Source organism: Neomonachus schauinslandi, chromosome 2 (genome assembly GCF_002201575.2).
Source record: "Neomonachus schauinslandi chromosome 2, ASM220157v2, whole genome shotgun sequence".
NCBI lineage: Eukaryota > Metazoa > Chordata > Mammalia > Carnivora > Phocidae > Neomonachus > Neomonachus schauinslandi.
In genome coordinates this window covers 182,067,190-182,085,375 of record NC_058404.1, presented here as the reverse complement: position 1 = coordinate 182,085,375, position 18,186 = coordinate 182,067,190, and the positions used below count along the sequence as shown (strand labels likewise).

At 39.5% G+C, this 18,186-nt stretch overlaps 1 protein-coding gene across 1 annotated transcript in view; it reads left to right on the top strand.

Annotated features, from left to right (window-relative positions):
* STIM2 (stromal interaction molecule 2) overlaps positions 1-11,299 on the top strand; it is a 147,147-nt gene extending 135,848 nt beyond the window's left edge. The window contains 2 exon segments of the mRNA XM_021679453.2: positions 4,199-4,472; positions 9,291-11,299. Of these exon segments, the coding sequence (XP_021535128.1) occupies positions 4,199-4,472; positions 9,291-9,768 (752 nt within the window). The 3' untranslated portion in view covers positions 9,769-11,299.
* Positions 11,300-18,186: the final 6,887 nt, after the last annotated feature.

The window sequence follows — 18,186 nt, the reverse complement described above, 5'->3', positions numbered from 1 at the left end:
TTATCTGTGTTTAATTATGTGTGAAGAAAAAGATAGGGAAAATATTATCAAAGTTTAGCTCATTGTGGGTAGGAGAAGAGATGATAGTTTTTTCCTGTTACTTTTGTAGTATCTGCTAAATATTCATAGTGAGAATGTGGTAGCAATTTATTTAAAATTTCTTATTATAAAGTCCTCATATGTACTTAAAAGTACTGAAAAATTAAATGCTCACCTACTACAAAGATAAACAGATTTTAACATTTTGATCTATTCATCCCTTTTTCTGAAATAAATTATTATACATATAGCTAAATCACGTGGCCTCGCCTTCTTACTCTTCTGAAGTTGTGTATCGTTTTAAAGCCTATTGTACTTTTATTACTTGCAGATATATCTATAAACAATAGATATAATCGTTATTTAAAAATTTACATAAATGTTATCAAACTCTAGGTAATGTTTTGCAACTCTTTTTGCTCACAAATATGTTATAGAAATTTTCCATGTTCATATACAGCGTCATTAAATTCACTGTGTTTAATATGAGCTAACTACAGTGTATCTATTTACTCATAATCATAAACCACAGTTTATTAATCCATTTTTCTACTGAGATAGGCTCTTTGTACTTTCCTGCCTTTACAGACAATACTGCAGTGAGCATCCTTGCCTTACCTTTATCTCTTTGTGCATAACTTTGAGTGTTTCTCTGAGTAGACACCTAGGAAATGGATCACTTTTAGTCCTTGGGAGGGCTGTTCCTAGTCATTGCCAGGTTGCTCTCAAAATGATTGTTCATTTATATACCCACCGTTTATAAGAGTGCTTGTCTGCCCATATCCTCACCAATACTTGAAATGATCTGATTTATTTGTTTTGTAACTTGAATGGGTGTGATATGATACCATAGGGTGATTAAAATTTTTATTTCCTTGATGACTACTGAGATGTTCCAGTTCATTTTTTGGTGTTTGTCATTCAGATTTCTTCCTCTCTGAGTTGCTCATTCCTACTATGGAATCTCTCCCAAGATTCCTTACTGATCTGGGAGAGTTGGTTTTAATATTTTCTGGTTATTTGATGCAGATAGCTTTCAGGCCTTGGCTTTTCTTTTTTACTCTGCTGTGTTACTTTCTTCTTTAATCATCTGGGTTTTTTAAAAAATGTTTCTAATGACAAATTTATGAAACTGATTTGTGCTTTTTATGTCTTTTTCAGAAGATGATAGATTGTTGTTTGCTCTCCTAAAAGTGTTTTAGATTTGCTTTAATCCCTTAGTCTTTTAATCTACCTGGAAGTTATTTTCGTTCATACTGTGAGATAGGAATCTAAATATATCTCCTGATGTATGGACAAACAGTTGCCCAGTCTCACTCCTGCTCTGCCCCTGCTGGTTTGTAACCCCACGTCTCTCTATTGGTGCACACGTGTGCCCAGGCTCTCTGTTCTGTTCCACTGGTTCCATTCTGCTTTAGTTGCTATTTATAGTTTTATAGTAAGTGTTGAGGTTTGATAGGTCTAAACCTTCCCTTATTCCTCAAATTCAGAATTGCTGTTCTTGGCCAATATGAATTTTAGGATTACCTTATGAAATTCCATGAGACGTTCCATTGAACTTTTATTGGAATTTCTTTGAATTTATTGATATATTTGGGAAAAGTTGTTATTCATGTTTCATTCATTAGGATCTGCTTTTATGTCTTTAAAATTTTAAATTTTCTCTGTACTGTTCTTGCACATCTTTTTAAAAAAGATTAATTTCTGGATACCCCGTAGGTTTTTGTTTTTGTTTTTTTTTTTGTAGTTACACATTACCTCTCTTAAAAAAATTATACTTCATGGGGCGCCTGGGTGGCTCAGTTGGTTAAGCGACTGCCTTCGGCTCAGGTCATGATCCTGGAGTCCCGGGATCGAGTCCCACATCGGGCTCCCTGCTCAGCGGGGAGTCTGCTTCTCCCTCTGACCCTCCCCCCTCTCATGTGCTCTCTCTCTCCTCTCATCCTCTCTCTCAAATAAATAAATAAAATCTTTAAAAAAAAAATTATACTTCAAATTGCTTGTTGCCGATGTAAAGGGAACTGCTGTTGACTTTGCTAAACTGATCTCACATACAGAAATGCTGAATTCTCTCAGGAGTCTTTTGGATTTTTTTGTGTGTGCAATAATAATAAGTTGTTTTTTCCTTTTCAGTCCTAATGCCTTCTTCCCCCCCTTTTTTTCCAGTCTAAGACCTTCAGTAAAATGTTGAGTAAAAGTGGTGATTGCAGGCAATAATGGTTGCCGTTTCTGACTTTAAAGAGAAATCTCCCAGTATTTCATCATGAAATGTGATTTTTATTTATTTATTTATTTTTTGCTCTGTGTTTTTGGTAGATTGCTTTTAAGTTAAGGAAATTAATTTTATTCCTATTTTGCTAAGAATGATTTTTCTTTTAAATCAGTGGCTATTAAGTTTTACCAAATCTTTCCTGCCTAGTTTGAGGAGATCACTTATATTATTTTTCTTTATTCTGTTGTATAAAAGCACAGTGTGTGAATGTGCTTAGAGAAGTCAAGGGAAGGACAAAGTAATAATGTCAGGTGCTGGCCAAAGTCAGGGAAGGATTGAGCTATCTGTTGAATTTAGCAACAAGGAAGTAGATTGTGACTTTGTTGAGAACAGTTGCAGCGAAATTGTATGTGAGCACTTTACACTTTCTTTGATGAATGAGTTAAGGTGAAGTAGTGGAGAAAGTAACAGACAAAATTCTTCATAAAAGGGAAGAGAGGTTATGTCAGTTGAAAAACAATCTGAAGACAGAGGAGGGTTTTTTGTTGCTGCTGTTGTTTATCGGTTTTTTAGGTTTATTGTTGCAGCATTGATTTTTAAATGCTGTTGGGAAGTAGAAGTTGAATATAAAGGCAACAGAAGGGCTAATCAGTAGAGTTAGGTGCTTGAACTTGGGTAGAGAATAGGACAGACAAGTGGAAGGAGCAGAATGTGTGAACTAGAAAGGTAGAAACGTGGTCAGAATCTCAGTTTTCTGTCTTGATTTGTAATATCAAAAATGGAGCAATGCTGAATGACAGCAAGGCAAAGTTGGAGAGTGAGTGGTGGCATAGATGTCTTGAGAAGAGGGGGAACCATGATTGGTTAAGATGTTGGAGGTTCTTATTTATAAATGAGATTGCTCAAGTTTGATGATAGGTTGGGTCAATTGGTAAGGGAATGACTGGGAAGTGATGAGTGGAGTAGAGATGGTAGACCCACATGGCTTAATGGTGTGAGCTTCAGAAGGAGCACATTTGTATAGAAGGGTGTAGGAATGAGGGTTTACAGAGTGTTGGGGTGTGAGAAGGCCACTAGCGTGATGTTCTGGTGCGGCAGCCGAAGTTTTCTACCGGCATGGGTCTAGACTGAGACTGGTAGCAGAAACAAGATGATCTAAGACTTCTGGTTAGTTCCATAGTAATCAGTGTTCAGGAAACAGGTTTTGGTCTGGTCGTTGCCTAACCGGCTGGGAGACACTATTTCAATGACTTGATTTAAAATTTCTTAGAGGCAGGCAAACCAGAAGAGACCCTTAATGATAGAGAACAAACCGAGGGCTGATGGAGGGAGGTGGGGGGGAGGGATGGGCTAGATGGGTGATGGGTATTAAGGAGCGCACTTGTGATGAGCACTGGGTGTTGTATGTAAGTGATGAATCACTAAATTCTACTCCTGAAACCAATATTACACTATATGTTAACTAACTAGAATTTAAATTGAAACTTGAAACATGAAAAAAATAAAAACTTCAAGTTCAGACAAGTCACATTGTCTCAAGAGACATCTGTTGAAAAATTCAGCATATTTTTTTTTTAGTGATAGTTTTCTTCTTTTAATGGCAAAATTCACAAAAAGTTTTGCTACAATTCCTTAAAACTATGCTATATTGGTTTTTAAATGTAAGGATTTATCATCTTGGGCAAATTTTCAAGGCTTTGTGGTTAGTAATGTCAAATGTGATGTTAGAGCCTCATGGGCTTATGTTCTCTTCTGTTTATTTTCTAGACCTGTTTTCATTTTTATTCCATTTTAATTCTGTATTTCTTCACTTTCCTGGGAAGCAGTCCAGGGGATGGAGGACGGTGACATGTTCGTAGTGGCAGGTCCCTGACGTGTGTCCCTGCTCTGTGCCTAGAAGCAGCACTGGTCTCACGAGCACGTGTGTGTGTTTCTGCTTGGTTCCAGGGACCGTGGCCAAGCCCGCGGGGCCGCTCGCCCGAAGCAGCAGCCTGTGCCGCTCCCGTCGAAGCATCGTGCCGGCCTCGCCGCAGTGTCCGCGTGCCCAGCTCCCTCCTCACACGTCACACCAGGCCCACGCCCGGCACCCCCACCACCTCCAGCACCCGCAGCACTCCTTGCCTTCCCCTGACCCCGATATCCTCTCTGTGTCAAGTTGTCCTGTCCTTTATCGAAACGAGGAGGAGGAAGAGGCCATTTACTTCTCTGCTGAAAAACAATGGTATTGGCAGCGAACCAACTGCAGTATATGCTGGGCTGGCTGGGCGGGAGGTGGGCGTGGGGTGGGGAGGAGCGACACGCTGGATTCGGTTTCGTTCGCTGCAGAACGAGTTACCACAAACTGCGTGGTTTCAAGCAACGTGCCTTCATTAGCTCTCAGTTCTCTATGCCAAAGTCCAGGTGTGGTGTGGCCGGGTTTTCTGCACAGGGTCTCACAAGGCTAACATTGAGGTGTTTGCCAGGCTTTGTTCTTCTCTGGAGCTTGAGGGCCACTTCAAGGCCCATTTGGTTGTGAGAGAATTCAGCTCCTGTGGTTATAGCACTGAGGTCGCGGTTTCCACACCGGCTGTCAGCCGGGGGCCCCTCCCAGTTCCTAGTGGCTGCACAATATTCCTTGCCGTATGGGCCTCCATCTTCAAAGCCCACAACAGAAACTGTCCCTTCTGTCAAGTCCCGTCTTTGCTTGGAATCTCGGACTTGCCCCGTCTCTAATCTCTGGACCTAACTTAAAAGGCTCACTTGGATAATAATCTCTGTATATTAAGATAGACTAGTTTGGGGCCCTAAATACATCTGCAGACTGCCTTCAGAGCAGCATCTCTATTAGTATTTGATGGAATAACTGGGAGAATATATGTGTGTACACCAAGGCTAGAAATTGAGGGACCATCTTAGAATTCTGCCCACCACAGTGGAGATATTTTGACATATAACTGTTTAGAGACCACTGCATGCAACTGACTCAAGTCTCAGGACACAAATTTGTCTTATGAATAGTTTTATATGTAAAATACAAAAGCATAACTTAAATATACACAAAGAAACATTAAATATGACCGAGTTTTTACAATATTTGTTGCCACTTAGTGATTTTTTTTTTCTGTTATGTGCTAGTACTTACTAGCAAACAGGAAATATCAAATGCCAAAGATGTAAGAAAATGTAGGAATTTGTATAAAATGGGTATAGCAGCAGCGTGTTCTAGTCCAGCTTGAGGACCACCATGCTCCGTAAGAGCCATTGCAACTAAGGATCTCTCCTTCCAAACCACATTCCTCTTTAGGAGCAGTGGGGTTTCAAGTGACAGGAAAACCAACGCCGGTTTCTGACTTTGCTTACACATTGTAGCTGTGCAGCCTTGAAGTCTTCCTGTCCTCACATGAGAAACAAAACCAAAGGGAGGGGGCTTGATGCTCTCAGTGAAATTTTGTGGCTCTTCTCTATCATGTGATTCTTTAGTTGGCATCATCATCAAATAATTTTCATACATAATTGTTTTATCTACTAGTGAAAGTAGATTTTACGAATAGCCAAAATCATTAGAGCATATTCCCGAGGAGATAGTCCAGGGTTTGTGTCCTCGTTACAGTTGGAGAATTTGATGCCGCTTTGCTTGGGCAGCACTTTCTGATTAGCTTTTTTGTATAACCTTTGCAATATAACTATAGTCGCCTGTAAGATAGCTTTAGTGACAGAACTAATTTTGTGTGGCTTATGGAAGTTAATAGGAAAACTCAAGAGCTCTGCTGTCCAATAGAATTTTTGCATTTGTGGAAATGTTTAGTCTTCATTTCAAATAAGAGTGTCCGAAATTCACAGCTAGCTCATAAATATGAGAATTTAGATTCAGAAAACTTTTCCTCCTCTTTAGTCTCTTACATGATGAACCACTAGAATCCTTACAAAATAGCAATAGTAATAATATTTACTATTTACTGATCTTTTATGTTCTATGCATTATGTACATTATACACTCATTTAAATCTTACCTTGAGTTGAGTCTTGTTACGTAGGCATTAAACTGACATGAATACACCTGTACCTCACAGTGAGAAAAAAAGAAATAGAAAAATAAACATAAATAGTACACATAATTAACTTTAACATTCCAAAGAATATATGTTCTGGAAAAAAATGGGTTATTTATTTAAGAGTCAGAGATTATACTATACCTACACTCCAATCTGACTAGTTCTGTGGAAGAAGCAACACTTCAGATTATTTGTTTTGGAATTAGGATGTTAAAGGAGGAGTAATTTTAGAGATTAATCAAATTCTCTTACTTTGACAGGGAAATTGAGACCTGGTTAATTTAAATGATTTGCCCAAGGTTGTGTGGCTGATTAATGGCAGGACCAGGACAGGAAGATCTAGTTCTCCTGACTTAGATCATTATTCTTTTCACATATTATTTAGATTTTAGAGACCAGTTTTTGAAATATTTTTAACCTAGCTTAGAATTTCACACACTGAGCAGCCAAACCACATAGCAGAGTAGAAAGTAAATTTATAAAATTTTAACTAAATCAGCTTCTGGCTCTGGAAGCTGAATAGCTTCAGGGAACAGTGATATATGCTGTGTAATTAATGGATATCCACTCCAAAAAGAAGCTAACAGAAAAGTCCCTACCAGTGACTGATTTCTGAGTCATTTCTTCTTATCTGAACTTCCTCTTGTCCTCTGTTAGCACTCCCCGTTATCATATTGTAAAAGCACTTAGAAATGATGCAGCACATGTAACTGTATCATATGAAATCATCATTTAAGTCTTTATTTGCCCAGGGGATTTTGTACCTTCTGAGAGCTTATAGTGTAATAGAAACAATCTGCACATACGTGTGTGAGTGAAGTACATAGGAATGATTAAATACGTTGAGTAAGATATAGATCTAAAATGAGGTATTAACATGAAATACATATCAGAAGTAATATGACTACATGAATAATGATAGTAACCACAGGTCATCCAAGGTGAGAGATCATTCAGTTCGTTTATTCTATAAATATGAACTTAGTTCCTCGCTGTATTCTGTGCACTTGCTGATAACTTGAGCTGCCAAGACAAGTGAGACAAGGTTCTGGCCTTGTTCTAGCTGGTGGATTATGATCATATGTGTCCTTGCCTTTCTCTTCTGTCTTCAGCTCTCTTCCTTCTCCCACCTTATTTCTTCTGCCAGTTACTTTTTTTTTTTTTTAAAGATTTTATTTATTTATTTGAGACAGAGAGAATGAGAGACAGAGAGCATGAGAGGGAGGAGGGTCAGAGGGAGAAGCAGACTCCCTGCCGAGCAGGGAGCCCGATGCGGGACTCGATCCCGGGACTCCAGGATCATGACCTGAGCCGAAGGCAGTCGCTTAACCAACTGAGCCACCCAGGCGCCCTGCCAGTTACTTTTTATCTTGACTCTACTTTTTATTTCTTAATCATTTCTTTTGTAGAGGGAACAATATTTGTATCCCGTGTGGTACATACAAAAATAAGTGAGACATTATCCAAGATCTTTTCTCTTTTTCTTTTCTTTCGTCTGCTTCCCGTTCATTCACTCATTCATTCATTCATCACATATTTATTAAATACCCACCGTGAACTTACCACTCACTATTCGCAGTGCAGAGAATACAGAAGTTAGTAAGACTCCCTGTCCTCATTAAGTTTTCTTTCTTCTGGAGAAACTGACTAAAAGAAGTTAATATAAAATATTGTTTTAGGTAGTGGGATGTTCTGGGATACTAACTAAAGTCAGGTAAAAAGAAAGAGAATACTGTTACGGACAGAGTGCTAAGGGAAGCGTCTCTGGAGAGAGAGCGGTTGAGCAGTGACCTGAATGATCGTGCAGTAAGCCCTGTAGAGATGGAGGGAAGGACAGTAGGAGGCAGAGGGAAGAGTAAGTGCACAGCCCTGAGGGAGTCACAGGGTTGGCGTGGGGGTGGGGGGCAAAGAGGGCAAAGAGGGGGCCGTGGTGTAATGATGCGGAAAGTGGTGGGGCCTGTGGCTGGAGCCACAGCCGTGGCCCTGATCCGACTGGGTTCCATGGACTTCGGCAAGGTCTTTGGATTTCAGCCTGATGAGGGGAGGAAGCATTGGAAAGTTTTGAGCAAGGAAATGATGTGCTCCAAGTTTTTAAAAACCCCATTGCATATGTGTAGGGAAGTAGCTTGGAGGGAGGAACAAGAAGGGAAGCAGGGAGATCAGTTAGGAAGCCCTTGCAATCACTGAGGTGACTTCGCGGTAGTTCAGCAAGAGGGACGGTAGCAGTGGGGGGTGACAAGGGTTGGATTTGAGGGATAGTTTGCAGGAATGGCTGATAGCATCTACTGTTCGTGGGCCTTGAGGTTGTGAGCTTTATTTTTCTTATCCTTATCTCTTCTCTCTTTCTTGTGGAGAAAAGGGGAAATCACAAAGGAATAAACCTGTGAGAATTTATTGACTGCTTCTTAAAAAAATAGCGTGACATCACTGATTTTTGCCTCCCCCCCCACCCCACACCCAATTGTATCTCAGCTTCCTTCTCCTGTTTCTGAACTTGGGAGAACTTACATTTGAGCTTAATATATTCCTTTCTTCCTTCCTGAGGAAGCTAAATTTCATCAATTTAATAACTAAAAAATAAAGGGAGAGACAGTGACTAAAGCTCATCTTTTAAAAATATGTAATGTCAACTATGTGATTTAGAAAGAAAACTACTCAGTATTGAAACAAAACAAAGTAGCTGAGATGAAAAAAAATCTGTAAACGTTAAACATTTTCATTTCTCTGACAATTGAAGAAAGATTAACATGATTTATGTTTCTTAGATTGGAAGATTTCATTATTAATAGTGTATGTTAAATATTAAACATTGAGTTTTGATAAGTTATATTATTTAAAATAGTAATCTAATTTTGTCAGAATGTGTGTAGAATTTTAGTATTTCTCCCTTTTACATTTTGATAGGTTAAAAAAATAGAAGTTGTTTTAGTTAGAATTAGTGAGCATGTTTGCTGGTAGTGTTAGAAAATATTGATTTAAAATTTTACCTTTGTCTCTGTCTCATCCAGGGAAGTGCCAGACACGGCCTCCGAGTGTGACTCCTTAAATTCTTCCATTGGAAGGAAACAGTCTCCTCCTTCAAGCCTTGAGATATACCAAACATTGTCTCCTCGAAAAATATCAAGAGATGAGCTCTCTCTAGAGGATTCATCCCGAGGAGATTCACCCGTAACTGCAGATATCTCTCGGGGTTCTCCTGATTGTGTAGGTCTGACAGAAACGAAGAGTATGATCTTCAGTCCTGCCAGCAAAGTGTACAATGGCATCTTAGAGAAATCCTGTAGCATGAACCAGCTTTCTAGCGGCATCCCGGTGCCTAAATCTCGCCACACGTCCTGTTCCTCCACCAGCAACGACAGTAAACCCATTCAGGAAGCCCCACATGTTGCCAGGATAAGCAGCATCCCGCACGATCTTTGTCATAATGGAGAGAAAAGCAAAAAGCCATCAAAAATTAAAAGCCTTTTTAAGAAGAAATCTAAGTGAACTGGCTGACATGATGGAATTTATTCAAGTGGCATCTTGGAACTTTTATCTCCTGTCCTCCACTCCCCCTTTTTTGTTTTAATTTTAGGGCTGTAACTCCAGTGGGGCTTCCCAGACTGGGCGCCGTAGTGGAATGTCCCAAAGGCAACTGTCTACTGTCTGCTTATTTAAATGACTAATCATTTTGTCAAGCCAGTTATTACTGAAAAATCATTAAGAGATGAGACAGTTTACAGTCATTTCTGCCTATTTATTTCTGCTTTGTTATTAGTGATGTATATACAACATTTTGTTGAAAGCCACTATGGACTTACAAGCTTTAATGGACTAGTAAGCCAGCATGGGCTTGCAAAAATTTCTTGTTTACCACACCATCTTCTTATCTTTCCACAGCTATTTACATCCTGGGCTAAATGACTTAAAGTAAAACTAATTGCACTACCGTTTTCCAGACTGGAAAAAAAAAAAATCTCTGCAAGTGAAACTGTATAGAGTTTATAAAATGACTATGGATAGGGGACTGTTTTCACTTTTAGATCAAAAAGGGTTTTTAAGTAGAACCTGGGGTTTCTAATTGACTTGATTTCTGGAAATGAAAACCCACGCTTTTATTATGGGAAGCTTCTTTAAATGCATTTAATATTATAAAGTTTCAAGTCCTGCTGTAAAGATCATGTTGTTTTGTTTTTCCCAGGGCTTTCACTGTGATTTACTGCATTGCAGGCTGTATGATAAAATATAAATAATTTAAGGAGAGAAGGCTCTTGATTCCTTACGCACGTGGAAGAGTTGAAACTTGATTGAAGGACTTACATTCACAAGCTTAAACTGAGGTCGGGGACGTGGGGATTCAGGCTCTTGTTTACAGACTTTGAATAACAGCAAAGAAGTTATGGTTTGTGAAGAATTTGTACTGTGGAAAAGATAATAAATTGGAGACATTATTGTGTGGGACTGTGTTGACTTTTGTTGATAACACTCCACTAAAAACACTATACGTTTTCTGGAGAGCTAAGTGAGCTGTTTTGTTGCTTAATTGCACTATAAGAAATAGTGATGTTTTGGAAGTTGTCAACAAATTTCTTTCCATTTTATATTGTTTGTCATATTTTTATGTAGTTTGAAATGTTTAAATGTTCTAATATCAAGATTAACAAATATAAATTTATGGTGCATTTAGATTGTGTTGTATTAATTTGTAAAGCTTGGGGTTTGTTAAACCACTAGGTTATTTAAGGGTAGCTTTTACTGTGAAGACTGTCACAGAGCGGCAAAGTACATTAACATCTGGGAGTTTTCGCCTAAACTGCCTCTAAAAATTTAGTCATAAATGATCTGGTTAATGCAGTGTGGATGGACATTTGGATGAACAATGGATACATATTAGCTAGAACGGGTTTTCAGCAGTATGGCTAAAACACATAATGTCCGACCCAGTCCTGCTTCGATGAAAATGCTGATTGATAGGAAGTTTATGTGAGATGTGATCCTAAAAAAATACTTTTATCAAGAATTTGAACAGTTTCCTGAAGTCTCCGAAAGTTGTGGTGGTTTATTCTCTTTGTTAAAAACTTTTAAGGTCTTGAATGATATTTATATACACAGATATTTATATAATTATGAGTACTTTAAAGGCAAAAATTGATTAGCTGAAACAAACATAGAGTTTTGGTCTAACCAGAAGGTAAGCTAATCTGAAAGGTCAAGAGTTGAGGAACAATGGCACTGAAGCTGTTTGGGAAGGGGGGCGCGGGTAATGGGCATGAAGCATTGAGAAGCGTACTGGAAACTTGTCTTCAGAGTGAAGGAAATACCTTTATCTTGTTTCTCCTTCTTAAAACCGGATAGGAGTTCTTCCCTTTGAAAATTGCACAAGGAATGAAAACTTTGTAGTTTGATAGGTAGAAAAGGTAAAAGCCACTAGGGCAGGGAGTGGGGTGAGAGGAGGAAGGGCTCGAGGCCCCCCCCCCCCCCATAAGGCCTGCCGCCTGGTGAGGGTTAGAAGGGAATTTTGGTGGCCAGAATTACTGGCTGCTGGCACGTAGGGGCTGGGGTGCACGAGGCCGGCCTACTACGTGCAGTGCGGGGGGCGGTCTTAGGGAATGCATGGTTTGTGCTAAATTTCATGTTCTTGTGTATAAACAAATTCAAACCAAGGGATTATTACCGCTTTCTGTTGCTTGTAGTACTTACTTGGCATTAGTACAGCGCTCTATATTTGTAAATTCAACAGAGAACAACTGAGCTGTAGAAAGCCACAATTAATTTCTGTATGACTTCATTTCCATGTGAAGAGGTGGGCATAAATTCAAGTTTTTTAAATTACCTGTTTGTTACCTTACTAATCTTATAAAACTATGGTGTTTTTCTGATTTTAAAAGTAATACCCTCCTTATTGTATAAAACGATTCATGATAGAAAAGTATAAAGAAGAAAAACAACAGCAAGCGGGTTAAATTCTAGTGCCCACAATAATTATTTTTAATATTTTGGTTTGTTTTCTGCCAGATCATTTTCTCTACATTGATATATATTTTACATACTTGAAAACATACTATATATATATTCAATTTTACATCATGCTGTTCTCTTAATATAGGCATTTCTCCAACATTATTAAAAACTCTTCATGAACATTTTAGTGACTATAATATGCCATTGTATGGATTTACCATAATCTTTTTAATCATTTTTTATTATTAATCATTAGGCTGTTTCTGATTTCTGATATGTGAAATACTAGGATTTAACATTTATTGAGCACTCTGTACTAGGCACAGTTCTAAACTTGAATATATACTCTCATATAATCTTTACACCCACCTTGTAAGGTAGGTACTGTTTTTGGGGTTTTTTTTTGTTTTGTTTTGTTCTTTAATAGTCATTTTACCGATGAGGAAACTGAGCCCAGAAAATTAATAATTTGCTGAAGGTCACATAGCTAGTAAGTGGTAGTGTCAACTTCTAAGTCATATATACCACATAAAGTCCAATCAACATTTTGATTCCTTAGAATATATATTTTGAGAAGTATATAGGAAAGCCTAAAGGTAATTTATATGTATGTATGTATATGTACACTCTCATAGTTTTACATAGATACCTTGACTCTAACTCTTTTTAAGGTTTCTTATTCATATAGCCATGTTTATAACCCCCCAATACTGGAGTGTTTCACACTGTCACTTCCGAATTACCATTTGGTTAAAACTTTGCTAATTTAATTGGTAAATAATGTCTCGTATGGTTGGAGAGTTTTTTCATGTTATGTATTTTTCATTTTAGTGAATTGTCTGTTCATGTCTTTTGCCCATTAAGTTCCTGGGGTCCTAGTGTTTTTTGTCTTTCAAATGTAGCTATTCTTGTATTGTTCAATTACCAACTAAAACAGTGATTTTTAAAAATCATATTTGTATTTTCCATGTCTATTTTTTGAAAGCAAGCAGAAGAAAACCTACATGTAAGTTTTAGCCTTAACTGATCTCCTGTTTATAGGTCTTGAATGGTTTTTCTCAAAAAATTACAGGTAAGAGACAATATTAGAATCTTACTCAACAAATATTTAATAGCCTGTCATGTACCAAGCATCACGATCATCAGCTCTGCAGTATAGAGACTAATGTGACCAGTAGCTCCCCTAAAGGAACTCCTCAGTATCTAACAGGGGAGACAGTTCCAAAAAAATCCTTGTAATAAGGATTAATAAGTCATAGAACTATAAACCAAATGTTGGGGAGATGGGAGCTAATGGGGAGAGGAGTTCTATGTAGCTCAAAAGTATTAAATCAAGGACAATTTAATGGCGCTAATCTGCAGGTCCAGCAGAACACCTTGTAATAGCTGGGAAGGGGGCGTATTGTGGGATAAGTTGTTTATCAGAAACACAGCATTTGAGCAATCTCATGTAAGCCCTGATAGTACGGATAAGACTTTCTTTCTGCACATCCCAGCCCTAAAACAAAGTAGTCTTTGTTGAAAAGACTCTCTCCTTCAGATTTATCCAGGTGGGCCTGATCCTATCTTGAATCCCTTGGCTTCCCGCCAGCCTTCAGGATTCTACCTCAGTCCCATGATTGAGCTTACTTGAGGTTATCTGCAAGTCTCTGCAGTGGCCCTCATAGGAACCTGTCTCTGGCAATGTGTGTTGTAGGCCCAGATAGGACATGGCAGGGAGGCCTCAGTCCAGATCTTGGCTTCTTACCAGTATGAAGGGAGCGAGACAAGGCCCAGGATCCTTGCCTGAGTTAAAGAGTCTCATCTGCCAGATTCTCCATCGTCCCGATGATCCAGTTTTTACTGGATATGCTGTGATGTCTTCATCAGCCTCCAAAAGTGACAGCCACGAGTTCAAGGTATGGCAGAGAGTTCGCAGTCATGTCCTAGGGAGACACAGTGGTTTAGCCATTCCAGATCTCCTGTCCTTAAAGCAGTGGCAGACCCTCTCTTTCTGCGTCCCACGCTCTTCCGGTTTTGCCCTGGAAGAGTCTAGCTCCCTATAAAGGTCAGACTCTAGGAAGCCCTAACTGGGTCAAAATGGTTCTTTGTCTCTAGCTTCAGATTGTGACGTTTTAGTGTCTTTTTTTTTTTTATGGAAGTATAATTGGCATGCAATATCCTATTAGTTTCAGGTGTATGTGATAGTGATTCAGTATTTTTCTACATTACAAAATGAGCCCCATGATAACTGTAGTTGCCATCTGTCATCATACGAAGTTATTACAGTATTATTGACTATTTTCTCTGTGCTGTTCATTACATCCCATGACTTACTTTATAACTGGAAGTTTTTGCCTCTTAATCCCCTTCACCAATTTGGCCCAACTCCTAAATCCTGGTTACTATGATAACAGTTTGTTTCTTGTATCTGTGAGTCTGTTTCTGTTTTGTTTGTTCATTTGTTTTGTTTTTTAGATTCCACTTAAATATAAGTGAAATCATACGTTACTTGTGTTTCTCCGGCTTATTTCACTTAGCATAATACCCTCTAGTTTCATCCATGTTGCAAATGGAGGGATTTCATTTTTTTTTTTTTATGGCTGAGTAATATTTCTATATATATATGTACCACATCTTTATTCATCTTTCGATGGACACTGGGGCTGCTTCCATATATTGGCTATTGTAAGTAACGCTGCAGTGACCATAGGGGTGCATATATCTCTTTGAAATAGTGTTTTGTTTTCTTTGGAAATACCCAGAAGTGGAATTGCTGGATTGAATGATCTAATTTTAATTTTTTTAAGGGATTTTTACCAATTTCCATTCCCACCAACAGTGTTATGGGGGTTCCCTTTTTTCCACATCCTTGCCAAGACTTGTTATTTCTTGTCTTTTTGATAATCTGACAGATATGAGGTGGTAGTTCCTTGAAGTTTTAATTTGCATTTCTCTCATGATTTAGTGGAGCATCTTTTCGTACACCTCTTGGCCATGTATGTGTCTTCTTTGGAAAAAATGTCTATTCAGTCCATTTTTTTATCGGGTTTATTTGATGTTACGTTGTGTAAGTTCCTTATATAGTTTGGATATTAACCCCTTATGGGATATATGATTTGCAAATATCTTCTCCCACTTAGTAGGTTGACTTTTGGCTTTGCTCATGGTCTCCTTTGCTGTGCTAAAGCTTTCACATTTTCGTTTCAAATAGTTGTGTGACAGCAGCCACCCTAGTGTTACGGTTCTGGTAAGAAGAGCGTGTGTTTATTTTTAAAGTACAACTTCTTTAACTGAAGCATCGTGGTTCTAAAATACCCACGTGAGCTAATTCCCCGCGTGTGAGGACGTTAACTGCTGAAATACTCTTGAGACCTCTGGTCCCTGAGAATGTGGTCACACCAGATTCTGGGGAGATTGAAGGACACCACCCCTCAGGAACTAGAAAAGGTTTCTAGGAGAAGAATGTGGCTTGTTTTGTTTTGTTTTTGAAATACCAGCTATTCAAGTTTGATTCTTATTTTTTTTTTTAAGATTTTATTTATTTATTTGACAGAGACACAGCGAGGCAGGGAACACAAGCAGGGAGGAGTGGGAGAGGGAGAAGCAGGCTTCCCGCCGAGCAGGGAGCCCGATGCGGGGCTCGATCCCAGGACCCTGGGATCATGACCTGAGCCAAAGGCAGCCGCTTAACGACTGAGCCACCCAGGCGCCCCTTAAGTTTGATTCTTCCTGAAAAGGCTTTCTATTAACACTTGAGATGAAATCTGTAGCCAAAAAGGTAGAATGCTAAGAAATTAAAAGAAAGGGGGATTGGATTGGAGAGGATAAAATGAAGCCTGGGTGCAACCAGAGGTTACATGCGACCTTTAAAGGTCAGAAAACGAACCTGGAAATAGGACTGAGCATAGGACCTTGGGAAAGGAGGGGAAGTAGGGAGGGAAAGGATGCATTTATTGTCAAATCACCAAATCTTGTTCATTTAATCCCTGAATATCTCTGCTAATGCCCCTGTCTACTGCCCTGGGGCCTTGCCTTCTTCATTTCTAATTTTATCAACTTCCACAAGCTAACTGAACCAGCCTCACCCTCTTTCATCTTCCTGTTGGTGAGCTAAGCCACACGACGGATTTTCTCTGATTAAAATCTTCCTGTGCCTTTCCATTGCCTGTAAGAGAAAATACAAACTTAACAGAGACTAGCGAAAGACCTTGACATTCTGGGCCGTGCTAATTCTGCCCGCCTCAGGGCTCACCATCATGGACACAACCTAACCGGTTACGCAGAACTTCACGCAGCTTCCCCACCTGCCTCCCTGACCGGGCACCGGCTACTGCTTTTGCCCGAATGTCCTCTCCTTGGGCCACTGACTCTGAACCTTTAACTCAGCTCAGGTATCTCCAGCAAGTCTTCCATACATGTCCTCAGGCTGGATGATATCCCACTTCTGTGACTGTCCAGAGCTTTACTATGACTTGTCACGTCATATTGCAACCGCCCCTTAACTGGTTTGCCCAATAAACCTAACTGCTTAAGTGAAGGGAGTTTAGCTTTGAACTCCCAAAGAAAGACTGGCCCTGTAGGCACTGAATACATTATATGCCTGATGAATGAATAAATGACAGGCATTATTGCTGCCTTCAAGCTTCAGACTGCTAAGGGTATTTATAAGTTTAACAATTAGAAAAACAGCTCCAGACTGTTTCCCAACACAAACCAGCACTGTGTGCTGTATTTCCATTGTCTTATATGGAGATTCCAAGGAAAGAAGAGATCAGAAATGGCACAGGGCAACTAGTATGCTCTCTTTGTAAAACGTACTTACACAGCTGGGCCCTGAATGAGGAGTGAGGTCTGAAGAAGCCTAACAGGAGAAAGCGAAGCTTTTCCTTCCATGCTCTGCTTAGGTGTGTGCTTCATGCAGTTAGCCTGTCCTGTTTGGAGCCTGGCCCCTCTCCTGAGCCCGGCGTGTAATGGCTGTGCTGCCTAGCTGGTAATTAATGTGATTTCTGGTATTGTTGGGTCTTATTCTGTCAATAATTGTGGAGGGAGCGCCTACCATGTGCTGAGTGCTGGGTGTACAGCAATAACTAAGATAAACATAGTCCTTACTTACCTTGTTGAACAAACCCATAAATAGTTGTTTACTACGTTTGTGATTAGTGCTATGAAGGAACAGTTCACAGGGCTATGTAATTATTTAATGAAGGTCTAAGTTGAAGGTCAGGAAGGGCCATGCTGAGGAAGTGACATTTGCACTTTCCCCTGCAGATTCGGTAGGAATCAGACAAGGAGAACGGGTTTCTGAGTGGCCAAGTGGTGGTGGTAACAGCACGTGTAGAAAGACTCCAGGAGGGAAAGAATCGGGTGCGTTCCGGAAGCAGAAAGAAGGTTAGTATGGCTGGATTGTAGCAAGGGAGCAAGAGAAAGGGGCAAGATCGTGCAGGGCCTTGCAGGCCGTATTTAAGATTTTAGACTTAGGGGCGCCTGGGTGGCTCAGTCATTAGGCATCTGCCTTCAGCTCAGGTCATGATCCCGGGGTCCTGGGATCGAGCCCCGCATCGGGCTCCCTGCTCCTTGGAAAGCCTTGCTTTTCCCTCTCCCACTCGCCCTGCTTGTGTTCCCTCTCTCGCTGTCTCTCTCTGTTAAATAAATAAATAAAAGCTTAAAAAAAAAAAAGATTTTAAACTTAATCCTGAGATCAGTGAGAAGTCATTGAAAGGGTTAAGCATGGGAAAAAAAATCAGTCTCATGTATTTATTTTATCTCAGTTGCTTCCAGATAGTTTGAAGGGTAAACACACTGGTTTATATAGCCTTAAATTCCCTCTGAGCACCTGCCACTAAATTAGATACAAAGTAAATATTTAGCAATTTGGTTTCCAAATGGAGGGAGACAAGTATAAGGGTGAGAGTGAGTAGAGTATTCAGGGGACTAGTAAGGACTAGTAAGGACCCCTTCAGTTAGAGGTTCTGTAGGAGCCAG